The sequence below is a fragment of the Poromitra crassiceps genome (genome assembly GCF_964638095.1).
Source record: "Poromitra crassiceps genome assembly, chromosome: 4".
In the NCBI taxonomy this organism is placed as follows: domain Eukaryota; kingdom Metazoa; phylum Chordata; class Actinopteri; order Beryciformes; family Melamphaidae; genus Poromitra; species Poromitra crassiceps.
Window position 1 is genome coordinate 27,470,877 of NC_139626.1, and position 24,760 is coordinate 27,495,636.

At 45.0% G+C, this 24,760-nt stretch overlaps 1 protein-coding gene across 3 annotated transcripts in view; it reads right to left on the bottom strand.

The window, feature by feature from the left end:
- Positions 1-24,760, bottom strand: part of trrap (transformation/transcription domain-associated protein) — a gene marked incomplete at its 5' end in the record, with an annotated part of 155,837 nt that overhangs the window by 55,572 nt on the left and 75,505 nt on the right. For all 3 annotated transcript variants that reach the window (XM_083634512.1, XM_083634510.1, XM_083634511.1), the window contains 12 exons: positions 673-785; positions 1,961-2,098; positions 3,164-3,451; positions 8,244-8,363; positions 9,031-9,177; positions 9,733-9,912; positions 10,532-10,745; positions 13,005-13,126; positions 17,520-17,719; positions 20,123-20,272; positions 21,915-22,043; positions 22,546-22,759. In XM_083634512.1, coding sequence (XP_083490638.1) covers positions 673-785; positions 1,961-2,098; positions 3,164-3,451; positions 8,244-8,363; positions 9,031-9,177; positions 9,733-9,912; positions 10,532-10,745; positions 13,005-13,126; positions 17,520-17,719; positions 20,123-20,272; positions 21,915-22,043; positions 22,546-22,759 — 2,015 coding nt within the window. The remainder of the gene's footprint in view (positions 1-672; positions 786-1,960; positions 2,099-3,163; positions 3,452-8,243; positions 8,364-9,030; positions 9,178-9,732; positions 9,913-10,531; positions 10,746-13,004; positions 13,127-17,519; positions 17,720-20,122; positions 20,273-21,914; positions 22,044-22,545; positions 22,760-24,760) is intronic.

Consider the following 24,760-nt stretch of genomic DNA (forward strand, 5'->3'; position numbering starts at 1 on the left):
CTATCAGTCGCAGTTGTGACTGATAGCACATAGATAGAGGTCACGTGGAGGCTGGGTTTACCCAGGCTAGCATTCTACTGCATGTAGTACCAACTGTCAGCAAGTACCTCATACAACCCCATATCAAAGAATCACAACTATCCCTTTAACTGTACTAATAATGTACAGTAAGCAGTGAAATAAGGGTCCCTAGCAGGGCAGATTGTGCAAAACTGTGCAAAAACAAATCGAAAATGTACAAAAATAAAAATACAATACATTGTCGAAAATATTTTGGAAATATCGCAATATTCAATATTATCGGCATGAGCTTTCAGTGTTGACAAACAATTTTGTTGGTTACAGTACTGTACCCCTGCCAAATCTATATATGGGGAAAAAATTGTATATTACAGGCCTACACAAACAATGGTGTCATGGAGAGATTGAAAGAGAGATTAGCGGTATACAGATTATATAGACATTCTGTTTTTCCACTATGCCATTTGTGGTTTCTGGATGAACTGCTGTATAATTCATGTGACGAATGGATTAACTGTTGTCTACCTCGTGCGATGAATTGTGCACAGTAATGTATCTGTGTGTATTTTTGTGCTCTGCTGGCTGTCTTGGTGTGGAAGACAGACTCCCCCTCAGGGATAACGAGCATCTCTTCTATTCTGGATATCGTACCGTATCCAGTGGTCCTCCCAGAGCTGGTACTCGGGGAAGATGGCCGGAGAGATGTTGCTCCTCTCGTGATCCTTCCTCGCCTTCTCCATCGCCTTCTCATAGCTTTCCTGGGCCTGGAGAGACACATGGCTTCATCTGTCAGTACAAGCTTTTTTGGGCCAATACACTGGATGCCTTGGTTTAAGTCTGTACAATGTACATAAACAGATCCCCCAGATAATAAATAAATACATTGTTTCCATACATGGCAAGAAGATACAACCTCTCAAATTCAGGGTTCTTACACAATTTCCAATTCAAGGTCCCATACTTTTTCCAGACCTTAATTTATTTGATACATTTTGAAGATTTTGGTCCATTTTCCAAGATGATGTCAATTTTATTTGCCAGTCAATCACAACCACAAGTATACATGTTTTTGGGGGACTAAAGAGCTTTATTTTTCCACACTTTGTTTTGGTTGAACAATCTTTTACAAGTGGTTTTAGCAATGTCCTTTAAACGTTCACAGTCAATATAAAAGTGGGGCAGCATACAAGTATGAGTGATTAATACTTATTAAGTAGTAATTAACAATGTGAAGACAAGGCTGCACAAGGCTTAAAAAGACAGTATAGAGATTAATACACCATCAACATACAATGTATGGCATAGTATGTAATTTTTCCATACTTTGATCAACTTTTCCATTTCAAGAAATTATCAAACTACTGTTTACTATTATTGCTCTTAATCTACAACACGAGATCATCAACAGTTCATTCTGACACAATCACAATCACAGGCTGGTGAACCTTCAAGTAGCTGTCACCTAGGCTTGTGCCATAACGCATCGTTGTCGAGATATCGTTACAATTCATAATCATATCGTCAAATATTCATATTGTGATATCGTGATAATGGCAATCTTCGACTTGTTAATGTAATGACGTCACACGTTGCGCTGCGTAACGGTGTGAGGTACGCACAGCAACAAGCATGGCTGCAAGCGGCTCCACGGTGGAGGAGTTCATTCCAAAAAGGGGAGTGGCTTCAGTAGTGTGGAAGTGGTTTGGTTACAAAAGAGCACGTCCAACAAATCACGGTAATATCTGAAGGCATATTTGAATATTTGAAGGAAAATTACGTTCATGCCGACATATAAAACTGTAACACTTATTTTCTTGCAATTGTTCTTGAAATGAATAACAACATATTTTTCAGTATTTTGTCAGATTGCCAAGAATATTGTAATTGCAGAAATACCCTGATATTATTTTAGGGCCATATCGCCCACGCCTACTCTCACCTGTTCAAAGAAGCCATGCTGCTCGTAGGCGATGGCGGTGGCGGTCTCAGGGAACTTGCACCTCTTCTGCCACAGCCCCGCCCACATGTCCTCCTCCTGCAGCAGAGAGTAGAGCTCCGCCAGGGAGTCCAGGATCTCCTGATAATACAATATTATATTAATATCTGCCACAGCCCCACCCACATGTGCTCCTCCTGCAGCAGAGAGTAGAGCTCCGCCAGAGAGTCCAGGATCTCCTGATGGGCAGCAGAACAGCAGGTAGAGTTGAGTAGAGTGCAGCAGAACAGAGCAGATAAACGGAGGTCATCAAACTGTGAACATCTGCAAGCTGCTTTGCTAATGAGTCGAGTTCAAACAAGATAAGAGGCGAGAGTTTGCCAGCTTAACAGGCACATGGCAGATTATATCTCCAAACAAGGAAGAGAAAATAAAAAATAATGGCTGAGCTGTAAAAGAACTAATCATATAATAAACTATGAACCCTGGATGTTTACAACCGCCTAGCAGTTGCTGTGAGTAAGTGCACTAATTATAGCCTAGAGTTTATGTTTTGTGCTTCAATCTTGATTTATTGATTTGGAGATATATTGGGCCAATATTGAGCAGTCAATGTCATCCAGTGACGATATGATGGAGGTTCCTCCCTGATCACAGCTACATAAAAACAGTCTGTAAAACCTACAATGAAAATTTATTTTTATTTTTTTAATTTAATTGTTCAATAATAGTTTTTTGTTAAGCAACAATATCACAGCTTTTAAATCATGTTGATGGTACACTGACTTCTCAAGGAGAATGGTGCCTCTATAATTCCCACTCTGAGCCCTGAACGCCTGCTTCCTGCACCATGTAACTTTGAGGCTATGTCCCTGAGCATGTCAAGTTGCCTGGAACTTTTAACTCCATTTCCTGCACAGCTCTTTCAGATTGAAGGAGTTTCCACTGACAAACTAACGGTATGCTTTTACTGTGAAGTACGTATACTATAGGAAGTGAAACGTGTTAATCGCTTGCTAAGTTTGGGATATTTGGAGCTTTTTTCAGAGCGAATCAGTTATTAACACTGCAGAAAGTAGAGAGCTATATATAAGGCTGATATGTGAACGTACAAACGGAGGTGTAGCATGTATTCACGTTAGCATTTGTAACTGGGGGTGGCACAGTTATCCCGAATAGAGAAAGGACATAACGGGGCTTTAAAACCTGTTGAGGTGGTGTGATGCTCTCCTGTTCGTAGAACTCGGTGCTCTGCTTGGGCTTGCTGTGCAGGCTGAGGCCCTTCTCCAAGGCCTGCTGCTCCAGCATGAGAGTTGAGCGCAGCCACAGGTTGTGCGTCTTGCCCAGGTACTTCAGCACGCAGGGCCGGATGGGGATAGGAGGCACACACTGGGACATGGCCTCCACAAAGCAGTTGAGGGAGCTGGGCTGGCAGTCCCGCTGCGCCTGGTGGCTGCCACTGCACAGGAACGGACTCATTTCTCCTGACAGAGCCTGCAGAACGAGGAGGGCAGAGAGAGATGATCAACCAACCAGAGTCACTTTAACTGCACTGCACTGATGCAGTGTATTGATAAAGGCATTCTGTTGCATGGGAGGGAAACAACATGATGCTTTTTCCGGGAACAGAGAGCTGGGGACATGCATGCAGGAGGGGAACAGAGAGCTGGGGACATGCATGCAGGAGGGGAACAGAGAGCTGGGGACATGCATGCAGGAGGGGAACAGAGAGCTGGGGACATGCATGCATAGGGGAGGAGATGTAAAGGAAAACAGGTGAGATGATTGGGGGGGGGGGATAAACTACAGCTGCGGTTCTCAAGGGGTCCGGGTTCGTTGTGGGGGTTCCAGGGGGTCCCCAGCAAAAAGGCGAATTATTTATTTTCACTATAATTCCCACCACAATTATCATAATTATTAATTGTCTGTTATTGGCCTTTGACGATTAGCTGGTAAGCCTCGTGACGAAGGAGACAAAGGAGAGCTGATTGTGGCTCGTTTTAGCTGCAGCTCATCCGACGCCTCTTGTTGCCTACTGTACCTCTGCTAGTTTACCAGGGTGGATTATCTCAAATGACAATTGTGCATTACAGGAAGAATGTCATTGTAGATATCTGAAATGTTCTTCCCGAGTAGAAAGAATTAAATTACAACAATAGGCTATTTATTTTAGTTTACAATTTGATTTAATGATAAGACATTTATGTTTGTCAAAAATGGAGAGAATGCACACCGTGAAACCTCAGTGAGGTGCTGGTGACAGACAAGAATCCATAGGAAAAATAGAAACCGCACACTCTGGCTCCGATGCAATGAGTTCAATAAATAGACAACGTTTCGACCTGGTGGCCTAACATGACTTGACAAAGGCCACCAGGCCGAAACGTTGTCTATTTATTAAACTCATTACATCGTAGCCAGAGTGTGCGGTTTCTATTTTTCCTAAAGACATTTACGGTATGTTTAACATTTAGTTTTGACATTCAGATTTTTAAAGCACTTTCTAAATAAAAAAGGGAGTTCATATTTATCCGACTGCTTGTACTAATTGATGAAAAAGTAGCTATGCGTGATGGGTGATGAATATCCCTGTCACTGCTCACTGATAACATGGAATAATTAACGGCTTAATTAACAGTCACTTTAATTTGGCTGGTGGTGGACAAGGCCAATGTGTCAACCAAGCCCTTAGTAAGAAGAAACTGCTTTCCCACCCGTTCCCATGTCATCATATACATGTACAGACAGTAATCACTCCATTTTCACCATACATTAATTTCTAGGTATCAGAATAAACACATGCGAAATGCTATGAGCTCAAATAGGCATCAGAATAAACACATGTGACACATTTGTGACTTCATGCCTGTCAGAGAAAGAAAACATCATCATTTAGATGGCGTCTTTCCATTTCCACAGCCTTTCAGACGTTTAAGAGCTCAATCACTTCAAATCAAGGCCTTTCAATGAGCCTGGAAATACTCGAGGCATCTGGTTCGTTAAACTCGTTATATTTTTCCCCCTCCCTCCACTCTATCCTTTCCATATTTAGCATAAATGAATCTGTCCTCATTAAGTGGAATTGCACGTTTTGAGACAGAAATGGGATGGCCAAGGTCACAGCAACTGTCTGCTTGCTTACGTCACTGATAAGATGCAGGAAAGGAGCAGGGGAGCGGGGTGTGTGTGTGTGTGTGTGTGTGTGTGTGTGTGTGTATGCATGCGCGTGTGTGTGCTCTCTTGCGTGTCAGAGTGAGAATAAATGGGCTATGTGGCAAGTGAGTCTGAAAAAATATCAGGGGCAGAGTGGAAATGAGTATGCGTGTGCGTGTGTGTGTGTGTGTGTGTGCGCACGACGCGCGCGTGTGTGTGCGCACGTACGTATGTGTGTATGCGTATGTGTGCGCGCGCGTGTGCGCCCAGTTTTCCTGTCCATGTGGCCAGCTGTGTGCGCTCTCCTCTGCCCAGTGCAGTGACCCGTGTCTGGGGGCATGATGGGTTTGGACACAGAGCAGCGATGAGTCATTCAGCCTCTCTGTCCCGGTGACCTGCTCCCAGGTAGCTACCAACTCCAGGAAATACTGATATGCTATACTGTATCAGTAGAGAACTATAGCGAGCATAGTTCTATCTTAGTCCCCCCCCAATCATTTTGTTTTTGTTTTGTTTTTTGCACATTGCACATTTCGAAACACAGATGATCAAGTCTTAACTGCATATTAACTAAATAAACATCCACAAAGAATGAAGGTGAGTTCAGTTCACCATACTAGATGTCACAATATCATAATTTCAGCTTAATGACCAATACCGGATGCACAAAACCTAAAATAATATGAAAACACAATTCAAATTATAATAACTGCAGTAATTATAGTCAATTCAATATTACACTTTCCTCTTAAGTACCTACTGATCTTGATTTTTTTTCAAGAGGCAAACACACATTGCAAAGTGTTTCCCCTAGGTCCTAATGTGCTGACAACACAACTTCCCCTTCTCTCTAATCCCAGCAGCAAAACAGCACCGTCTTGCAGAGAACAAGACTATCACAATATGTCTGGTAATGTGTGAGGCACATTTCATGTGTAAAAGAACACGTTTTTTTTCACATTTTGCGATTAGGAATTTCATGCAAGTTGAGAACGGCAACAGTAAATATGAAACACTGCAAAAGAAACTACCGGTTCCAGAGCAAGTCGAGTATAGTACCAATCTAAAACTAGGTAGGGTGGTACTTGGGGTGCTCCCCCAGAACTGGCGCCACGACCGACCGGAGGATGCACTAGTGCAGCGACCATGACACATACCCCTAATCCGGCTTCCTGTCCGCAGGCACGACCAATTGTGCCTGTATGGACGCCCAGCCAAGCCGGAGGTAACACGGGGGCTCGAGCCTGTGACCCTCGTGTTGGTAGGCAGCGATTCTACCACTCTCACAAGGTTCTCTGCTCCAGGTATAATTAGACTAGGGCCAGTAACGTAGACTCACATGCTGCTGCCTGGAGTCTATCACTCTCACAAGGTTCTCTGCTCCAGGTATCATTAGACTAGGGCCAGTAAAGTAGACTCACATGCTGCTGCCTGGATTCTACCACTCTCACAAGGTTCTCTGCTCCAGGTATAATTAGACTAGGGCCATTAAAGTAGACTCACATGCTGCTGCCTGGATTCTACCACTCTCACAAGGTTCTCTGCTCCAGGTATAATTAGACTAGGGCCATTAAAGTAGACTCACATGCTGCTGCCTGGATTCTACCACTCTCACAAGGTTCTCTGCTCCAGGTATAATTAGACTAGGGCCAGTAAAGTAGACTCACATGCTGCTGCCTGGAGTCTATCACTCTCACAAGGTTCTCTGCTCCAGGTATAATTAGACTAGGGCCAGTAAAGTAGACTCACATGCTGCTGCCTGGATTCTACCACTCTCACAAGGTTCTCTACTCCAGGTATAATTAGACTAGGGCCAGTAAAGTGTGTCAGACAGGATCTTCAGTAAAGTAGACTAACATGCTGCTGCTTGTCAGACAGGATCTTCAGTAAAGTAGACTCACATGCTGCTGCTTGTCAGACAGGATCTTCAGTAAAGTAGACTAATATGCTGCTGCTTGTCAGACAGGATCTTCAGTAAAGTAGACTAACATGCTGCTGCTTGTCAGACAGGATCTTCAGTAAAGTAGACTCACATGCTGCTGCTTGTCAGACAGGATCTTCAGTAAAGTAGACTAATATGCTGCTGCTTGTCAGACAGAATCTTCAGTAAAGTAGACTAATATGCTGCTGCCTGTCAGACAGGATCTTCAGTAAAGTAGACTAATATGCTGCTGCTTGTCAGACAGGATCTTCAGTAAAGTAGACTAACATGCTGCTGCCTGTCAGACAGGATCTTCAGTAAAGTAGACTCACATGCTGCTGCTTGTCAGACAGGATCTTCAGTAAAGTAGACTCACATGCTGCTGCCTGTCAGACAGGATCTTCAGTAAAGTAGACTAACATGCTGCTGCCTGTCAGACAGGATCTTCAGTAAAGTAGACTCACATGCTGCTGCTTGTCAGACAGGATCTTCAGTAAAGTAGACTCACATGCTGCTGCCTGTCAGACAGGATCTTCAGTAAAGTAGACTCACATGCTGCTGCTTGTCAGACAAGATCTTCAGTAAAGTAGACTCACATGCTGCTGCTTGTCAGACAGGATCTTCAGTAAAGTAGACTAACATGCTGCTGCCTGTCAGACAGGATCTTCAGTAAAGTAGACTAACATGCTGCTGCCTGTCAGACAGGATCTTCACTAAAGTAGACTCACATGCTGCTGCCTGTCAGACAGGATCTTCAGTAAAGTAGACTCACATGCTGCTGCTTGTCAGACAGGATCTTCAGTAAAGTAGACTCACATGCTGCTGCCTGTCAGACAGGATCTTCAGTAAAGTAGACTCACATGCTGCTGCTTGTCAGACAGGATCTTCAGTAAAGTAGACTCACATGCTGCTGCTTGTCAGACAGGATCTTCAGTAAAGTAGACTCACATGCTGCTGCTTGTCAGACAGGATCTTCAGTAAAGTAGACTCACATGCTGCTGCCTGTCAGACAGGATCTTCAGTAAAGTAGACTCACATGCTGCTGCTTGTCAGACAGGATCTTCAGTAAAGTAGACTCACATGCTGCTGCTTGTCAGACAGGATCTTCAGTAAAGTAGACTCACATGCTGCTGCTTGTCAGACAGGATCTTCAGTAAAGTAGACTCACATGCTGCTGCCTGTCAGACAGGATCTTCAGTAAAGTAGACTCACATGCTGCTGCCTGTCAGACAGGATCTTCCAGAGGCGAGGGAAGAGTTGGACCCAGCTCCTCTCAGCCAGCGGAGTGGAGATGTGACAGAGCTGCACCAAGGCATTCAGGAGCGCCCCCGTCTGGCAGAAAGGGCACAGAAAATGACAGCCGGTGACTCAATATCGCAACGGGTCTCAATCCTTCAGTACTGCTCCTTCTTCTGTTCTACCAGCTAGTCAATTACAAAATTATTTCATACATTGTGCACAGTACAGACGAGGGAAAGGGGTCAATAAGGGATTGAGAATCTCCAGTCTAACCGAGGCGAACAAAAGGAAAGAAAACATTCCATTCTTTCCCCAAGGACAGCAAGTCTTAACTGCTACTTTAATTAATTTGGTTACTTTAATTATTCAAACATAAAAATGTAAGCCATTTTAAACTTTTAGTGTGAGTTTGGCTCACAAAAACACTATAGCCCTCAGGCTCAGATAGTTCTGGGGGTTTGGGTTGGTCTGTAGTGATGACTCGACATGTAAAAGAAAGCAACAGTAAATACATTGCTGCACACAAATAATAGTCCTGCTCCCGGCCAATCAGGGTCCCATTAATTCTGTTAGAGAAAATAAATAATAAATAATAATAATAAATAATTCAAAGAAAGATGTAATAATTCTGAAAATGGCTTAACACAGTGGTGAGTGGTATCATTCCTCTGAATCTTCTCAAAACCCAAAGAGTTCTGTCAATCCCCGGCTACACACTGTGCTCTGAAGGGACAGAGAGCATGCCGACTCCCGGCCTTACCTTGACCTCCCGCAGCGAGTCCAGGAACTTGTCATGGCGGTTGGTAAGCATGTGCAGTTGGTTGCCTGCGTCTCTCTCGGCTTGCTCTTTGGTCTTGGGGATGGCCGTCTGGTCGCCTGGTGCTAGCTCAATGTCTATCTCCACATCCTGCCGGGGACGAGGGGAGACAAGGAGCGATCCTCTATTAGGACAGAGCTCTGACATTTCATGCTGCGCATTGGACGCAAGCATGCTTTGAAAGGGCACTTTGTGTGAGTGAAAAAGAGCTTTTAGGTGGGAGGATGAGGGATACGAGCAGAGGACAATCTTAAAGAGAGACAGAGAGCATGAGCCATGACAGCACTCCTAGTGGGATAATGTGATCGTTTAAAGAGCGTGGTGCTTTTTTTTTTTTTTTTTTTTTACAGTTTGGGCTCAAGATTCTTATGGAAATACCCCAAAAGCCATCTGGGCAGATAACGCCTGTGATGTCACTCGGGCTACTGTACTTACTGTACAGAAGAAAAACTTTCATCCAGAATCAGCGCTGCCAGGCGCACGATAATTATCGTATTTGCACTACACTGGTTGTTAAAACTATTTTTGGAAGTTGAATCGATTCGGAATTGTGGAAGGTGAAAATTGCGATTCTGACATGAATCGATTTTTCTCGGACACCCCTACTCCTGATGCATCATGGTGTGTGTGTGTGTGTGTGTGTACCTCCTCCTTGGTCTCGCTGTTCTCCCTCTCACGCGGCTCCTGTTTGACGTGCGTTGCCATGGCGAAGGCAGCGCGGTCATGGCTGTCGGCCAGGTTGATGACGTTGGTGATGGACGGCAGCATGGAACCCTGGCAGCTGGTGCCGATGACGGTGTTACGCTCACACACTGCCAGCAGCAGCTACCACACACACAAGCGCGCGCGCACACACACACACACACACACACACACACACACACACACACACACACACACACACACACACACACACACACACACAGGAGGTGCACAGAAGAGATTAGTGGCAGTAAGGGGCAAGTGGAGAGAAACAAAAACAACAACAAAACACAAATTGTTTTTTATGTTAAATTAACACAACACCCCATTCTCTTTTTAATTAGGGATCGAATGAAAACAATCACAATTCAAAAATGTGACAATACGTATCGTGGGGCATAAAAACTATTCCGCTGTGGTAATGAAGGAGGAAACGGCTTGCTGATCACAATGTCACAAGCTCCCCATTCAAATTCCTCATTAAAATTTTAATTTGTTGTTTACATTCTACAGTAGCAAGCAATGCCATCGCTAGAAATATTTGTGCCTCAGAAATAAAAAATAATTCTGCAGTCACAATTTGTTGTCATTGAACTTCTATTTATTACATCATATCGTGGTAGTGTGGAATTGTGAACCGTATATCTCGTATTACATTGTATCGTGGATTAAGCATATCGTTCCATGCCTATTGTTAATGTCCAATAATCCAGTAAAAGATCAGACGTGGCAGTCTGTCTACCTCTATGCACTGTTTGATCCAGAAGTGGCTGCCCATGGCCTCCCAGTTCTGGGAGCAGCAGATGTAGAGGAGCCTCTCGTAGACGCGCCGCTTCATGGAGGAGTCAAACACCTCGAAGAACTTGGCTCTGATCAGTGGCTGGGCGCAGCGCAGCCCCGACAGGAAGGCCGGTTCCAACTTGGATGTGATGTCACTTCCTGAAAGACTCTCATCCCTGAATAATGGAAGAAAAAAGGAAAAGGAAAAAGCACCAGTTATGATTGTGTAAGTAAAAGGTTACAGCCCGAAAGCAAGATTTTATTTTCCACAATTCATAATATTGGCAATACTGAAACATTTCCCTGCACTTTGAACAGCCACATCTAGCAAAAATAATTGCGATTATCATTTTAGACATAATTGCACACCCCTGATACGAGTTAGGAGAATGAAATTTACTCAATCCCACTTGGGACTAGGTTCTTATTTTCCAAATATGATAATGGTGAGATTCCCAACACAGAAAGTTGTCTCATAGCAACATTTAAATGCAACGCGGCAGCATGCTTAAGCGAGCGTGTCCTGCGACGCTGAGGGTCACTGAGGTGTGAGGAGACGGCAGTTAGCGTTGAATATTGGGTGAAATTAAGTATCTCTGATGGGGCAGAGACGACTGCTGGGATGGTAAAGCACTAACAGGCATGCATTAAAACACCTTCATAACCAGTGTCATCATTCCTAGATCATCCTGCCGTGCTGGCAAACAGGCCTCATGGGTACCATTCCCAAAACAGGAGGGAGGGAGGCAGGGAGGGAGCCAAGGAGACAGAGGGAGGGAGAGACAACGAAGGCAAGCCTACCACAGCTGCACCTTAAGCCTATTTGAGCCATCCTCTTAATCACATACAGTGCTCTGGCACAGCTGCAGTGTCATTCCATTATCATACAGCTGTGCATCATGGCATTACATTATCATACAGCTGTGCATCATCATGGCATTACATTATCATACAGCTGTGCATCATGCCATTACATTATCATTACAGCTGTGCATCATGGCATTACATTATCATTACAGCTGTGCACCATGGCATTACATTATCATACAGCTGTGCATCATCATGGCATTCCATTATCATACAGCTGTGCATCATGGCATTACATTATCATTACAGCTGTGCATCATGGCATTACATTATCATACAGCTGTGCACCATGGCATTACATTATCATACAGCTGTGCATCATGGCATTACATTATCATTACAGCTGTGCATCATGGCATTACATTATCATACAGCTGTGCACCATGGCATTACATTATCATACAGCTGTGCATCATGGCATTACATTATCATACAGCTGTGCACCATGGCATTACATTATCATACAGCTGTGCATCATGGCATTACATTATCATACAGCTGTGCACCATGGCATTACATTATCATACAGCTGTGCACCATGGCATTACTGCTTCTTTTACATCTTTTGACACAAAGAGCAGATGGGGCATAAGGATAAAGGGTGTGTATTTGGCTGATGAAGTGTTTGTGTGTGTGTGTGTGTGTGTGTGTGTGTGTGTGTGTGTGTGTGTGTGTGTGTGTGTGTGTGTGAGACACTGAGAAAGACAAAGACAGAGCTGTGGTTTGATGAATAGTCTGCAGCAGGACAGTGTCTCCCCTCTGGCCCCGCCCAGTGGACGTCCTGTCAGGGGCTGGCTGGGTCCTGGCACGCTATCTATCTCTATGGCTATCTGCCCCGCCCTCTTTCTATGTAGCCCTACCACTTCCATTCATTCATCTCTCCGCTTTCATGTGACAAGACAAACGGATGCTATGAGCTGCACTTCAAATGGCAATTGCAATATTCTGTCAAATAATCACAATTAGCACCATTCCTTCCCACTGTCAAGGTCAAGGTCAAGGCTGACTTTATTTGTCTCCCGTGGGGGTGATTTGCCTCGGGTTCGAGGGAAAAGCTGCATCACACACAAAAAAGGTGACGTGCAAACACTAGCACAAGATAGAGCAAACAACTAAATAAAACAAAACCCGAGGTAGTCACAGAGTCCTCCAGGCTTACTAATTAACCTTAAGACATACTTCTGAGACCAGACGCATCGCAATAAAAAAAATGCAATGTGCAAAATACAATGGATTACGCTGTGCAAAATACAGTAGGTTACAGTGCAATAATGTAGGTTACAAATGATACCAGTGTATCTCACTTTACATTACATGCAAGCAAACCAGCGCCTGTTGTTTGCGTCTATATTTCATGTTTTCTCTCATCCTTTATCTCCACTCCTTCTCTTGAATAAAGCTTCAACACATCTCCGTTCTCCTTTTGCCCCAACTTGCCATTTCTCCCTCTCTTCCCCTCCTGCCTCCACCTCGCGACCTCCCTCCCTCCCGCCTGCCAAGATGGATGCAGGGACGGCGTGGCGTCGGCGGCACGGCCACTCGGCCATGTGATGAATGGCGGTAATTACCTGTAGACGTAATTAACGAGGTCCAGGAACTGGGCGTTTAACTCAAGGTCGTCGGGGAAGCGCTTCTCGATGTAGGTCATCATCTTCACCAGCAGGATGGACTTCTCACGGAGGTTGGGCATCTGGATGGGGGGGAAGAAAGGAGAGAGAGAGAAGAGAGAGAGGAGGGTCTAGTTTAATTTCTCTCCTTGCTGGACCATGTCTATCTTATTGTTATGATCTTATAATCACTTACTGTTATTATTGTTATTATTATAATTGTTGTTTATTCATTATCCTCCCTACTATCATGACTGCTATCAATTGTTATTGTTCCTGTTTTAATGTACTGCTTTTAAATAATGTATCAATAATATTATGCCATGCTAATAAAGCTCATTGAATTGAGAGAGAGACAGAGACAGAGAGAGAGAGAGGGCGGGGGCGAGGGCGGGGGCAGGGGGTTGGGATGACACAAAGGCCAAAAACAACTAGAGACCATCTCACGATGGGATCACACCAGCCGCGACACCCGTGACTTAAAGGGATACGCCAACATTTTGGGAGATTCGCCTATTTGCCATATTACCGACAATAAATGGAGAATGTGGATGCCTTTATCGTCACTGTGTGTGCCCTACAAAGAGTGGTACAGCCCTTGCTGCTAGGGGTGCACCGATCACGTTTTTTGCCACCGATCACCTATGAGAAATATCTGCCCAACCGATCATCGACCGATCACCGATTACCGATTACCGATATATATATATATACGCCCTGGGGTGTCCGTAAAAACACGAGGCAGGAGACAGATGGGAGTTCAACCGTTTAGTTGTCAGTTCTCTTCAGTACAGTACAGCAGTATAGGCTCTTTACAGCATTATGACAGGAATAGTAGGATTGTGTGTGGTCTGGAAAAAGGAGGCAATAAAATATACAAACAGGTCAGTAACCAAGCTTGCTGTTATATAGGCCAATTATAGTGATAATTAACAACTAATAATATATAAATGATAATTAGGTAAACTGTAAGTCAGTTACTCTTAACACATTGACTGCCAGCCGTTTTTTTTTTGCTGTAGGTAGCTTTTGCCAAGCCGTTTTTTTGAGGATTCTGGCTCATTTTACAAGAGCCGAGGATTCTTTTCTGCTTGGAGTTTGTCAACACAAAGTTCACAAAAGTACTAATAGAATGTGTGCTTTCTCTGTCTAAAAGAGTTAGTTTGTAGAGTTAGTAGTTATGTAGATATTAGCCGTTGAGTACAGCATGGTTTTAGCGTCTTGAGACAGGAAGCTGAGATAATCGCAGTTTTGTGAAATTCAATCAAACAGCCAGAACAGTCACTTTAACCATTTATTTTTGGCATCAGTGAGAGATCAGACATCCAAACCAACGCCCTCTCCTTCAACTCCTCCCTCCGTGGGCGTGTCTAGTGGCTTTCAGCCTGCGTTTGTCACAAGTGAGTGCTCTGCTGCTGGGAGTTTGAGCAGCGTCGCTCCCTGGCAGCGAGTTTGAGCAGCCTGCCTCCCTGGCAGCGAGTGTGGATAGGTCTCACTCATCTCTTGGGTTTGAGAGCCCCGATGAAGCCCCGTGCGACTCTAGGCTTTATGCTGACACACAGTCCATTTCTGGAACCCCCCACCGCAGCAGCGCGAAAGCGTCCCCGCCTACAGTATGAGAATGAGGCTCGTTCGTTTCTGACTGTAAAATCGCCAAGCCATTTCCTTGATTTCCTTCCTTGGAGGAAGCAGCCGCGGGAGGCGGCTGCTTTTGGTTGACTTTATCTCTGTCGGGAGAGGACCGTCGCCACCTAGCTGGTCGGTAAAATAGATTATACACATTCAATACTTCCAATATCTCCATAGGAGACGCGGGGGGCATTGATCCACGTAGCACCGTCAAAAAAAAATATATATATATTTTTTGACGACTCAACTCGTCGTTGGCAGTGAACAGCTGGATTGTGTTTGACGACTCAACTCGTTCTTGGCAATTACCGTGTTAAACACCAGTCTTGAACCATGACTAAAGCCAAAGAGCTCCCACTCATAGAACCGGGGTTATGCACAATAACCGTCATACATTGGGATCCGCATCGAACGAACATCAAAACGACCCGCCCATCGAGGCCGAGTTACAGTGTTATAATTAGCAGCACTATGAGTGCGATCTACATAATGGTGACAGGGTTACATGACGGGAGAAACAACAGAATCACAAGCTACACACGAGCTAAACTCCATCTGAGTAGTGGCATTAATTAGCGCAACAGACAATCAAACCGCAAGTGCACGCCTAAACAAACGTTATTGCAATGATTGCAGGTAGATCGATCTAAAACCAAAAGGGAATGCAATACAGGAATATTAACATAATAATGACTTACTGGTTGGTCATATACGCACACATGGAAGAAGGGGATTAGAACATGTTCAACTGATGTTCAAAGAAAGGAAGAAAGTCCGTCTGAACGGAGCGCACATCCACATACTCAGCCGCACACTTTCGCTTCCTTCAAAGTGCCCGCGGGAACATCAATGCTTGCGTGGAAATTGTCTGTGTGTGCGCGTGCACTACCCCGACTACCACAGTAGCACCGTGTCAATCTGGGACTTTAATACACACGGACTTAACAGCATGCAAATGCCTCGGTAGGCGGGAGGACTGGAGGTAACTTCTCTCTGCTGAGGCTGCTCTAATCACCAGCTGATTTGTGTGATTCAAAGACGCAAGGGGTGTGTTGACAGTCTGGTGCGGTGTGTGCATGGAGGTGAGTACACTGACGAAAGCAAAGCGTGTGCTTTGCAACACAATGATATAAACGTTAGAGCACAATATGAAAGTTAAACGATAGACATTGAAGACATGAAAATGGGCTGCCTCATGTTTCTCACGTGCAGCATGATCGGCTATGCGATCGGCAACATTAAAGGAATATCGGAAACAGCAGATCACATATTTGAGGTCCAAATCGGCCAATACAGATTGCGTGTCGATCGATCGGTGCACCCCTACTTGCTGCTACTTAGCTTAGTGCTACAATGGTAGTGAACGGTACAGCTGGCAGCTGCTTACTCCCGTTCAGTCGCCCAAAATACACATTCCAACAGCGCCAGAAACACTCACATGTACACGTTGTGACTCGTGTACTCACCACACGATGTAATAATAATCCAAAGTTACGGGAAACGGTCATTTTAGAAGTAAATACATAGCGAGACCTAACAAAGAGGCTTCCCTCTCTAACCAAAGTTACTTCTTCGTTTGCCTGAGGCGCATGTGTGCGCATGCGTGCACATGCGCCTCAGGAAAACGGGGAAGTAACTTTGGTTAGAGTCTCTTCTTTGTTTAGAGCCTCCCATTCCGTAACTTCTGACTGATACCGGTGGCCGTTAGAGTAACTGCAGGAAGCCTGTGATCGCACTGGCGCACGTGCATCGTACTCGCACACGCCCAGCAGCTGCCTGGCTAAAAAGAGACAGCATAGGTGGTAGAGAGACTTTAGTGCAGATAACCAAAGTATGGCACTGGAGCACACAGATCAAGTGTATACAAACGTTTTAATTAAGGACTAACGTTTCAATGCAAAGTGCATCTTCATCAGCATAGTTGGTTGCTTTTTAACGTTAGCTGATAAAAGTCACTTGAAAACGGCAACCTGGACAATTTATCGGCCAGATTAGCCTCGAGACGGCCGGGAAGGATTCTGGATGAATTAGCGGATGTTATTGTGGCATGTTTGGTCGTGTTTTGGCTTGTGTTGGCTGTGGTAAAGTGGATACTAAGGTTAGCATGAGCCAGGAGCAAACTGTCTGCTTCCCCTAACACAACAAGCTAATGTAAAAGGTCCCCCAATGAACAAAAAACACAGCACCGACTCTAGTTTCCCCCCCGACGTCATCACATTGCTGCTGTTTGGCCAGACGGGCTTCACTAGGTAAAGATATTTTTCGTTTTCTGTGTGGACTTTTTAGACTCTGTGTTGTTGCAGGTTGTTTGCTGAAGTTTGTTGACTGCATTAGCGAACGTAACGTTAGCCTGTGTGTATATTCTTCTTCGCTGGTTATTTATTAAGCGCTGAGAAGCAGGCTATTATTATTATCATTATAAATGTAAAATATGAAACAGCGCCTCCTGCCTTGGCCTTTTAATACACTTGCAACTGTGATGATTCCCTGGCAAAATGCAAATGCATTTGCAGTTATCCCATTAAGGCGGGTCTTGCATTGCGCAATCAGAAGTAACTTTGAATTATGCATGTGATACGCTTCCATACACCTCTGTCGGTATTATGCTAATGTGAACCTCGGTGGGGTTTACAAATGTGCTTTGCTGGTTATTTGTACGGGGTTTCACACCTTTTGAGATGTGCTTTGCTGATTCAGTTGTGGGATTCACACCTGCTCGTATCTAAGGAATAGCGCTGTGCTGAATCATGCACATTTTAACTTTTAATACCCTTACTTTTGTTACAGTCTTACTGAGAGAACGTTCTTCTTCTGTATGAAGAGGCTGATGAGTGAAAGCTCTCCTACCTGGTTGGCAGCCATGGGCGAATTGTTTTTCACCCACTCCTCCACAATCTTGACAACGGCGCGGAGAATCTTGGCGTCGGGCGACTTCTCAATCAGCGAGGTGAGGATGACCTGGATGAAGTTCTTCCTCATCTCCATGCTCATGACGGACAGTCGAGTCTTCACCAGGTCAAGGCTCAGCATCACCAGCTCACTGGTCACTATGAGAACAGAGAGGCTGATGGTCAGAGGGCAGGACGGGAAATGATGAAGCTACAATGGCTGCATGATAGTGGTTCAAATGATAAATATACAAAAAGGTGTGGAAGAGGAAAGAGCTCAAATTGACTGGGGAAAAAATGCAGCAAAGAAATAGCTTCATTTAAAAATACACAATTTTAATTAAGTAATTGCACTGCCTCGCCTGAGGAGGGCTAGTTTGCTTGAAATGCATTGGGAGCCTTTTTCCTGCATTGCATACATCAGTTTGTTTGTTGAATGAAATGAACTGTTTAGATATTGACAAGAAGCCAATATTCTCTGAGTGTAAAATCGTGATCTACAATTACCCATGTGCAAGCTGTGACCAACGGGCACAGTTAAGTTTCCTGCCCTAGTGAGGGGTCATCACAAGTAAGCTGAACCTGACCACATTAAACAACACCAACTCCCCAGCCACTATGTATGTATGTATGTTGTTGTGCACTGCACTGTAGCTTAAGTGATGGTCTAAACAGCTTCAGTGCAGTTAGGATAAAACTACTACTACAGTTACGGTAATAAGATGGAGTGAGATATGGACAAAGATCGTTTGAAGGCAAACGTCGTGTTGATCAGATAGCCTTTGGTCTCAGTGACTGTTACTGCTGCTAGCGGAGGGTAAATGTGCGCGTTTCCCGATACAGTCATTAAGGGCCAATTTAAAGGCCAGATAGCATCTTATAGCCATTACCCTCGTCTGAGAGGCAGAAACGGGAAGTGTACACTACACTGCCTGACTCCTGCTGTATAAACCTAGAGAGAGAGAGCTGAGCGGCGAGCCTGCACATATCTGCACATATTTTGCAATGATCAGGAGAAAACTAAACAAAGTAAAGCCCTGATGTAGCCCAATTTTATTCACAACTGCAGCTAAACTTGTCTGTCTTACTCGTGCTGACGAATACAAGTTGTCACGAGTTTAACGCCACACACCGCCTGACCTTACTTTCAGCGCCACACACCACCTGACCTTTCAACCCCGTACAGACAGTCCCAACAGGTTTGAGTGGGTGTTTGCTTTAATCAGAGAGTGACGAGGACACAATGCAGGCGGGGGAACCAGAGCTGAGGGACATTCCCTGTGAAACCAAACTATCTGTGGAGTGGATCTCCCCTGACCACTGCAGCGTTTCGAGACTGCTGCTGGAGCCATTGATACAGGACAGCCACTTTGGCCTTTGTATGGGGCCTGACATACATGGGATATGTGATTACTGAGCAGGGTCACCGCGTAAGTGTTTGCGTACAACTGACATCGCACACAGTCAGCTCCTTGTTGCGTACGGGTCGGGGAAAGTACGCGGTCCACCCTACCGGCTAATGTCAGCCCGTTGTAACCACAGCCCCGGAGGATAAGTTCAGCTGAAATGGTCGTTTATGTGTAGCGCGCGATCCGGGGGCGGATCTGTGAGGTGACGTCTACGATGAACTGAAGAATTGGGTTCAATAATTGAGCCGCACACAGGCAGGGGTCACGCAACACCGGTCCCACTGAAGATGAAGATGGGGTCGCAATCTACTGGGAGAAATGTGGATAAGTGGGAGAGGACTGGCTGTGTGCAGGGGTTTGTTTGATCAGTGGTTGTTCTTTGTGTGTGTGTGTGGGCGCGGATACTTGTGTGGTTTGTGATGTAACGTGTCTGATGTATGTGTCTGTTTTTGATACTTTTTTATAAGGGTTTGACCAATACAGGTAACTGAAGACATGTTTGTACTGACGCTGCCGTTCCCAACCTACCCTAAAAAAAATAGTTTCAGCTGCATAATCTTAGACAAAGTTTTAGTTGCCTAAACCTAACCTGCATGTTATAGTGCATCACATTCAAGCTATTGTCCAATTTGTGGTGTTTTGGAGTGTGTGGAGGAACTTAGTGTTGACATAATTTGTGTCCACAACACACAATGTGCGTTTCAGAGTTTGTGAATGAGACTTTTGTTCAATAGTGGTAGTAAGGGTAAACTGGAATCCATTACTGCCTTTTTATTATGTAGCTGTGGTCAGGCAGAATCTCCTTCATGTTGGCAGTGGACTGGTCGATATCTGATATTTAATAAAAGCCCAACCCTATCAGCAGCTGAACGATATTAATCTTACCCTACCTTCAACGTTGGTATGATCAATGCTTTGTATGTTAAAGGATGGCTTTACTGATTATCAACCCACTTTGTATCATTAAAATTAGATGGGCAGTGTTTACCTTTGCTATATGTTGTTTTTGTTGAAACAATTCAAGAGAAAGGCTGAGAAGAAAAACAGTTGGATGACCATGAAAGCCAATATTTTGGATTGAAGACGGCACAATCGATCGATGATAATCGATGATCATAGTCGATAAATTGATTGATTGATTGTGTCCATGTACCTGTGCTGGTCTCGGTGACCCCGGGGTTGGCCTGCTGAGGGCTCAGGTGTTCTCGCACCATCTTCTGCAGAGAGCGCATGAACACGGAGATGAGGCGGTCGATGTAGCTGGCGTTATAACTGCAGGCTGACTTCAGGATCATCAGAGTTCCTGGAAGAGAGGAGAGAACGGGAAATAAAATGATCCGGGCGTGAACACAAACCACAGAGGGGCAATGTAATACAGACACACACCTGCTGTCAGCCTGTGTTCATTCACGCAGCACAACAAGGACGTTTTTTTTAAGGAAATCTAACAAAAGTTGCAGGGAGTCAGAAAGGCAGAGATAGGTATGAGTAATGCCCCCCTCTATCCCCGCTCCCTGGTGGGGAGGAGACTAATGTTAAAATGTCAGCCCCCTGGCCAGACGCATGCATCACAGCAGCGCTACCTCTCTGCCACTGCTGGATACCAAAGGCTTTTTATTGACCACTGCTGCCATTTTGGGAAACCGTATCAAATAGCGTTACCTTTAGATTGCTCTCCAATAGCCATTTGTCACCTTCAGGGCCCTTTACTAGGATAGGATATGAGGGTATTTCAAGATATTTGAAGAAGGGAAAAACATACATACATAAATAAATCGATGTCTTTGTGTAAAATGAGAATTTAGCCTTGTGTATTAAATACTATATATATCTTTTCCATAAATAGCCTCTGACATCTGGGTGGATAAAAGTAATGTCTGTAAAGGGAGTATGGCCAATAGCAGAAATCCTTCCCCAGACAACCTTTCCCAAACTGCTGGACTGTGGCCTGTGTTTAAACAGACCAGATGTTAGCCCGAGCAGATGTTAGCCCGAGCAGCACGGCCCATCGTTTTGCATTTTAACCACCCACTCACAACCTTAATTGCTGAGAGGGTCTGAGAGGTAAAGAGTGGGAGTGTGAAGAATAAAGAATTACAGGGTTTATGGGCAACAAAGTGAGAGTAACGGAGCAAAAGGGGGCAGAAAGTGATAAACGAGGAAGGCAGAGCTGGATGTCTTACCAAAGAGCTGCGTGGGGGTTGCCTTGGATGTCTTACCAAAGAGCTGCATGGGGTTTGCCTTGGATGTCTTACCAAAGAGCTGCATGGGGTTTGCCTTGGATGTCTGACCAAAGAGCTGCGTGGGGTTTGCCTTGGATGTCTTACCAAAGAGCTGCATGGGGTTTGCCTTGGATGTCTTACCAAAGAGCTGCGTGGGGTTTGCCTATGGATGTCTGACCAAAGAGCTGCGTGGGGTTTGCCTATGGATGTCTGACCAAAGAGCTGCGTGGGGTTTGCCTATGGATGTCTGACCAAAGAGCTGCGTGGGGTTTGCCTTGGATGTCTGACCAAAGAGCTGTGTGGGGTTTGCCTTGGATGTCTTACCAAAGAGCTGTGTGGGGTTTGCCTTGGATGTCTTACCAAAGAGCTGTGTGGGGTTTGCCTTGGATGTCTGACCAAAGAGCTGCGTGGGGTTTGCCTATGGATGTCTGACCAAAGAGCTGTGTGGGGTTTGCCTTGGATGTCTGACCAAAGAGCTGCGTGGGGTTTGCCTATGGATGTCTGACCAAAGAGCTGCGTGGGGTTTGCCTTGGATGTCTGACCAAAGAGCTGTGTGGGGTTTGCCTTGGATGTCTGACCAAAGAGCTGTGTGGGGTTTGCCTTGGATGTCTTACCAAAGAGCTGCGTGGGGTTTGCCTATAGATGTCTGACCAAAGAGCTGCATGGGGTTTGCCTTGGATGTCTTACCAAAGAGCTGCATGGGGTTTGCCTTGGATGTCTTACCAAAGAGCTGTGTGGGGTTTGCGTTGCTTGTGGCTTTTTCATAGTTGGTGAGTCCCTCGTAGATGACCTTGCCAACAGCAGCATACAGACACTCCAGCTCCTCATACTTAGATGCCACTGTTGATGTACCTAAGGGGAGGGAGCGTAATGTTAGCGTCGAAATGTTAAGCCTCACTTTAAATACACGGCTACAGTTTGAGCATAGATCTAGGGCTGCGCGGCTACAGTTTGAGCATAGATCTAGGGCTGCAACTAATGATTATTTTCATTATCCATTAATCTGTCATTGTTGATTATTTTCTCGATTAAGAATTTGGTCTATAAAATGTTAGAAAATGGTGAAAAATGGCATTCAGTGTTTGCCAAAGCCCAAGATGACATCCTCAAATCTCTCGTTTTGTCCACAACCCAAATATATTCAGTTTACTGTCATAGAGGAGTAAAGAAAACAGAAAATGTTCTCGTTTTAGGAGCTGGAATCAGATAAAAACAATTTGGGGGGGGGATCTATTTAAAAAATAATAATAATCAACTTTTTTTAATCGATTATCAAAATAGGCGAGGATTAATTGTCTCTGGATGGACTAAATGGATGAATAAATAGAGGGTGTTGAAAGTGGTCCTGACTCACTGGGCTCGGTGGGGAAGATGCTCATGAGGCGAGACAGGAGCGAGTGCACGGCTCGCAGAACCTTGGTGTTGCCACAGGTCATGCAGGCGGCCACGCCCCGCTGGAGGGGCTTGAAGTGGGCCAGGATGGCCGGGGACTGGAGCACCGTCAGCAGGAAGCAGAGAATCTCCAGCCCCGTGCAGATGTTGGAGAAGTTGGCCTGTGCTGGCTGCTCCTGAGAGGGAGGGGAGAAGAACGTACTGTAAGTATACTGTAGGACAGAGTACAGTACAGTCGGGGAAGGGAGTGTCTGTGTGTGTGTGTGGAACAGAGTAGGGTGGTACTATTAATCATGTATACCGGTATTCGTCTTTTCCACATTTTTGTTTCTACAATTATCAACTGTAGAATTCTGGCACCCTGATGAGGGCATTCTTCCAATAATCATTTTTGTATGTATTAAAACTTTTTTTTAACATTTAAAGTCCTGAATTTGTTCTTTCTAGCTTTTTCTAGTTCATGAGGATGCATGAACTAGAAAAGGGCGTCAGTTTTGTTTTTCATTGCCATATTGGCAATATTGAATGATCTTGTTTACAGCATGATGTTGGTTTTACAAAAATACAGTAAAATAAAATAAAATGTTACAATCATGACACAACACGAATAACCATGATCAATTAATTGAATTGCAATATATAGAAAAAATAAACAGTGTTATATTTTTGCCACAATTATACAACATGAAGCAAAATAAAGGGGGGGGGGGGGGTAATAAAACAAAACAAAAGTATGAATTCTTCAGAGGATACATCAATCACACAGCAAGTTCCTATTACATACAAATTCCAGACAAATCAGAAATCAATATTCCACACAAAGAGGTATTTCTTACACAAAAGGCCAGAGGCATTATGATCACTGCTAAACCAAAGATCAATGGCCAACATCAAGCCCTCATGTTGTCTAAATTGCAATCAAGGCTTACAAAGACGGCAGGGCCAAGAGGATAATCTGCAACAGAGCCATGGCACTAATCAGGAACAGATCCATGGCACTAATCTCAGCTAATGAACAAGGTGACTCTGCTGATAAGACCCCTGTTAGACGTTAGCAGAGATCTGAACTGTATTACCAGAATGTGAGATATGCAGATAGTGTATGTGTGTGTGTGTGTGTGTGTGTGTGTGTGTGCGTGTGCGTGTGTGTGCGTGTGTGCGTGTGCGTGTGCGTGTGTGTGTGTGTGTGTGTGTGTGTCCCATTGCCCTCCTCCTTTGCCCCCTCTTGTCACTCCTCCCAACTCTTAATCACTGCTGTGCTCTCACAATGAGATGATGAAGGGAAATTGGATTCAGAGTATTGTTCAATAGTCTGGATAAGAGGGCTGGGCAGGTACTGCGTGCTCCCGAGGGAGAAGTGTGTGTGTGTGTGTGCGTGTGTGTTTGGCAGGTACTACGACTACGTGCTCCCGAGGGAGACGTGTGTGTGTGTGTGTGTGCGCTGGGCAGGTACTGCGTGCTCCCAAGGGAGAAGTGTGTGTGTGGCATCTGCATAAGGTCTAGAGAACCCCTTGTTTCTCCGACCAACCCCATGGGACATGGAGGGGTTGGGTGGGTGTGTGTGTGTGTGTGTGTGTGTGTGTGTGTGTGTGTGTGTGTGCATGCGTGTGACGTGTGTGTAGGCGGAGAGAAAGGCACGGTCGACGACAAAAGACAACAAGGGAAGTGCGTGACAATTGGCGGTGTGTGATGATAACCTTGTCTGAGCAGTGGCACCGAATCGGACGAGGGAGATGAGAACAAGAGTGAATGGAAGAATTAAAAAAATGAAGAGAGGCTGCGATAAGAGGATGAAGAGAGCCAAAGAGATGAGAGGAGCAAGTGGTGGCAAGAGAGAGAGGGAGAGGGGAGATGTAGAGAGGCGTGGAGAGGGTGATACAGAAGAGACAGAGGGAGAGGGGAGATGTAGAGAGGTGCAGAGGGGTTGATACAGAAGAGACAGAGAGAGAGAGGGGAGATGAAGAGAGGCGTGGAGGGTGATACAGAAGGAGAGGGGAGATGTAGAGAGGTGCAGAGGGGGTGATACAGAAGGGGAGGGGAGATGTAGAGAGGTGCGGAGGGGGTGATACAGAAGGAGAGGGGAGATGTAGAGAGTTGCGGAGTAGAGCTGTGCATCTTCACTGATCTCACGATTCGATACGATTCGATTATACAAGTCTACGATTCGATTCGATCCG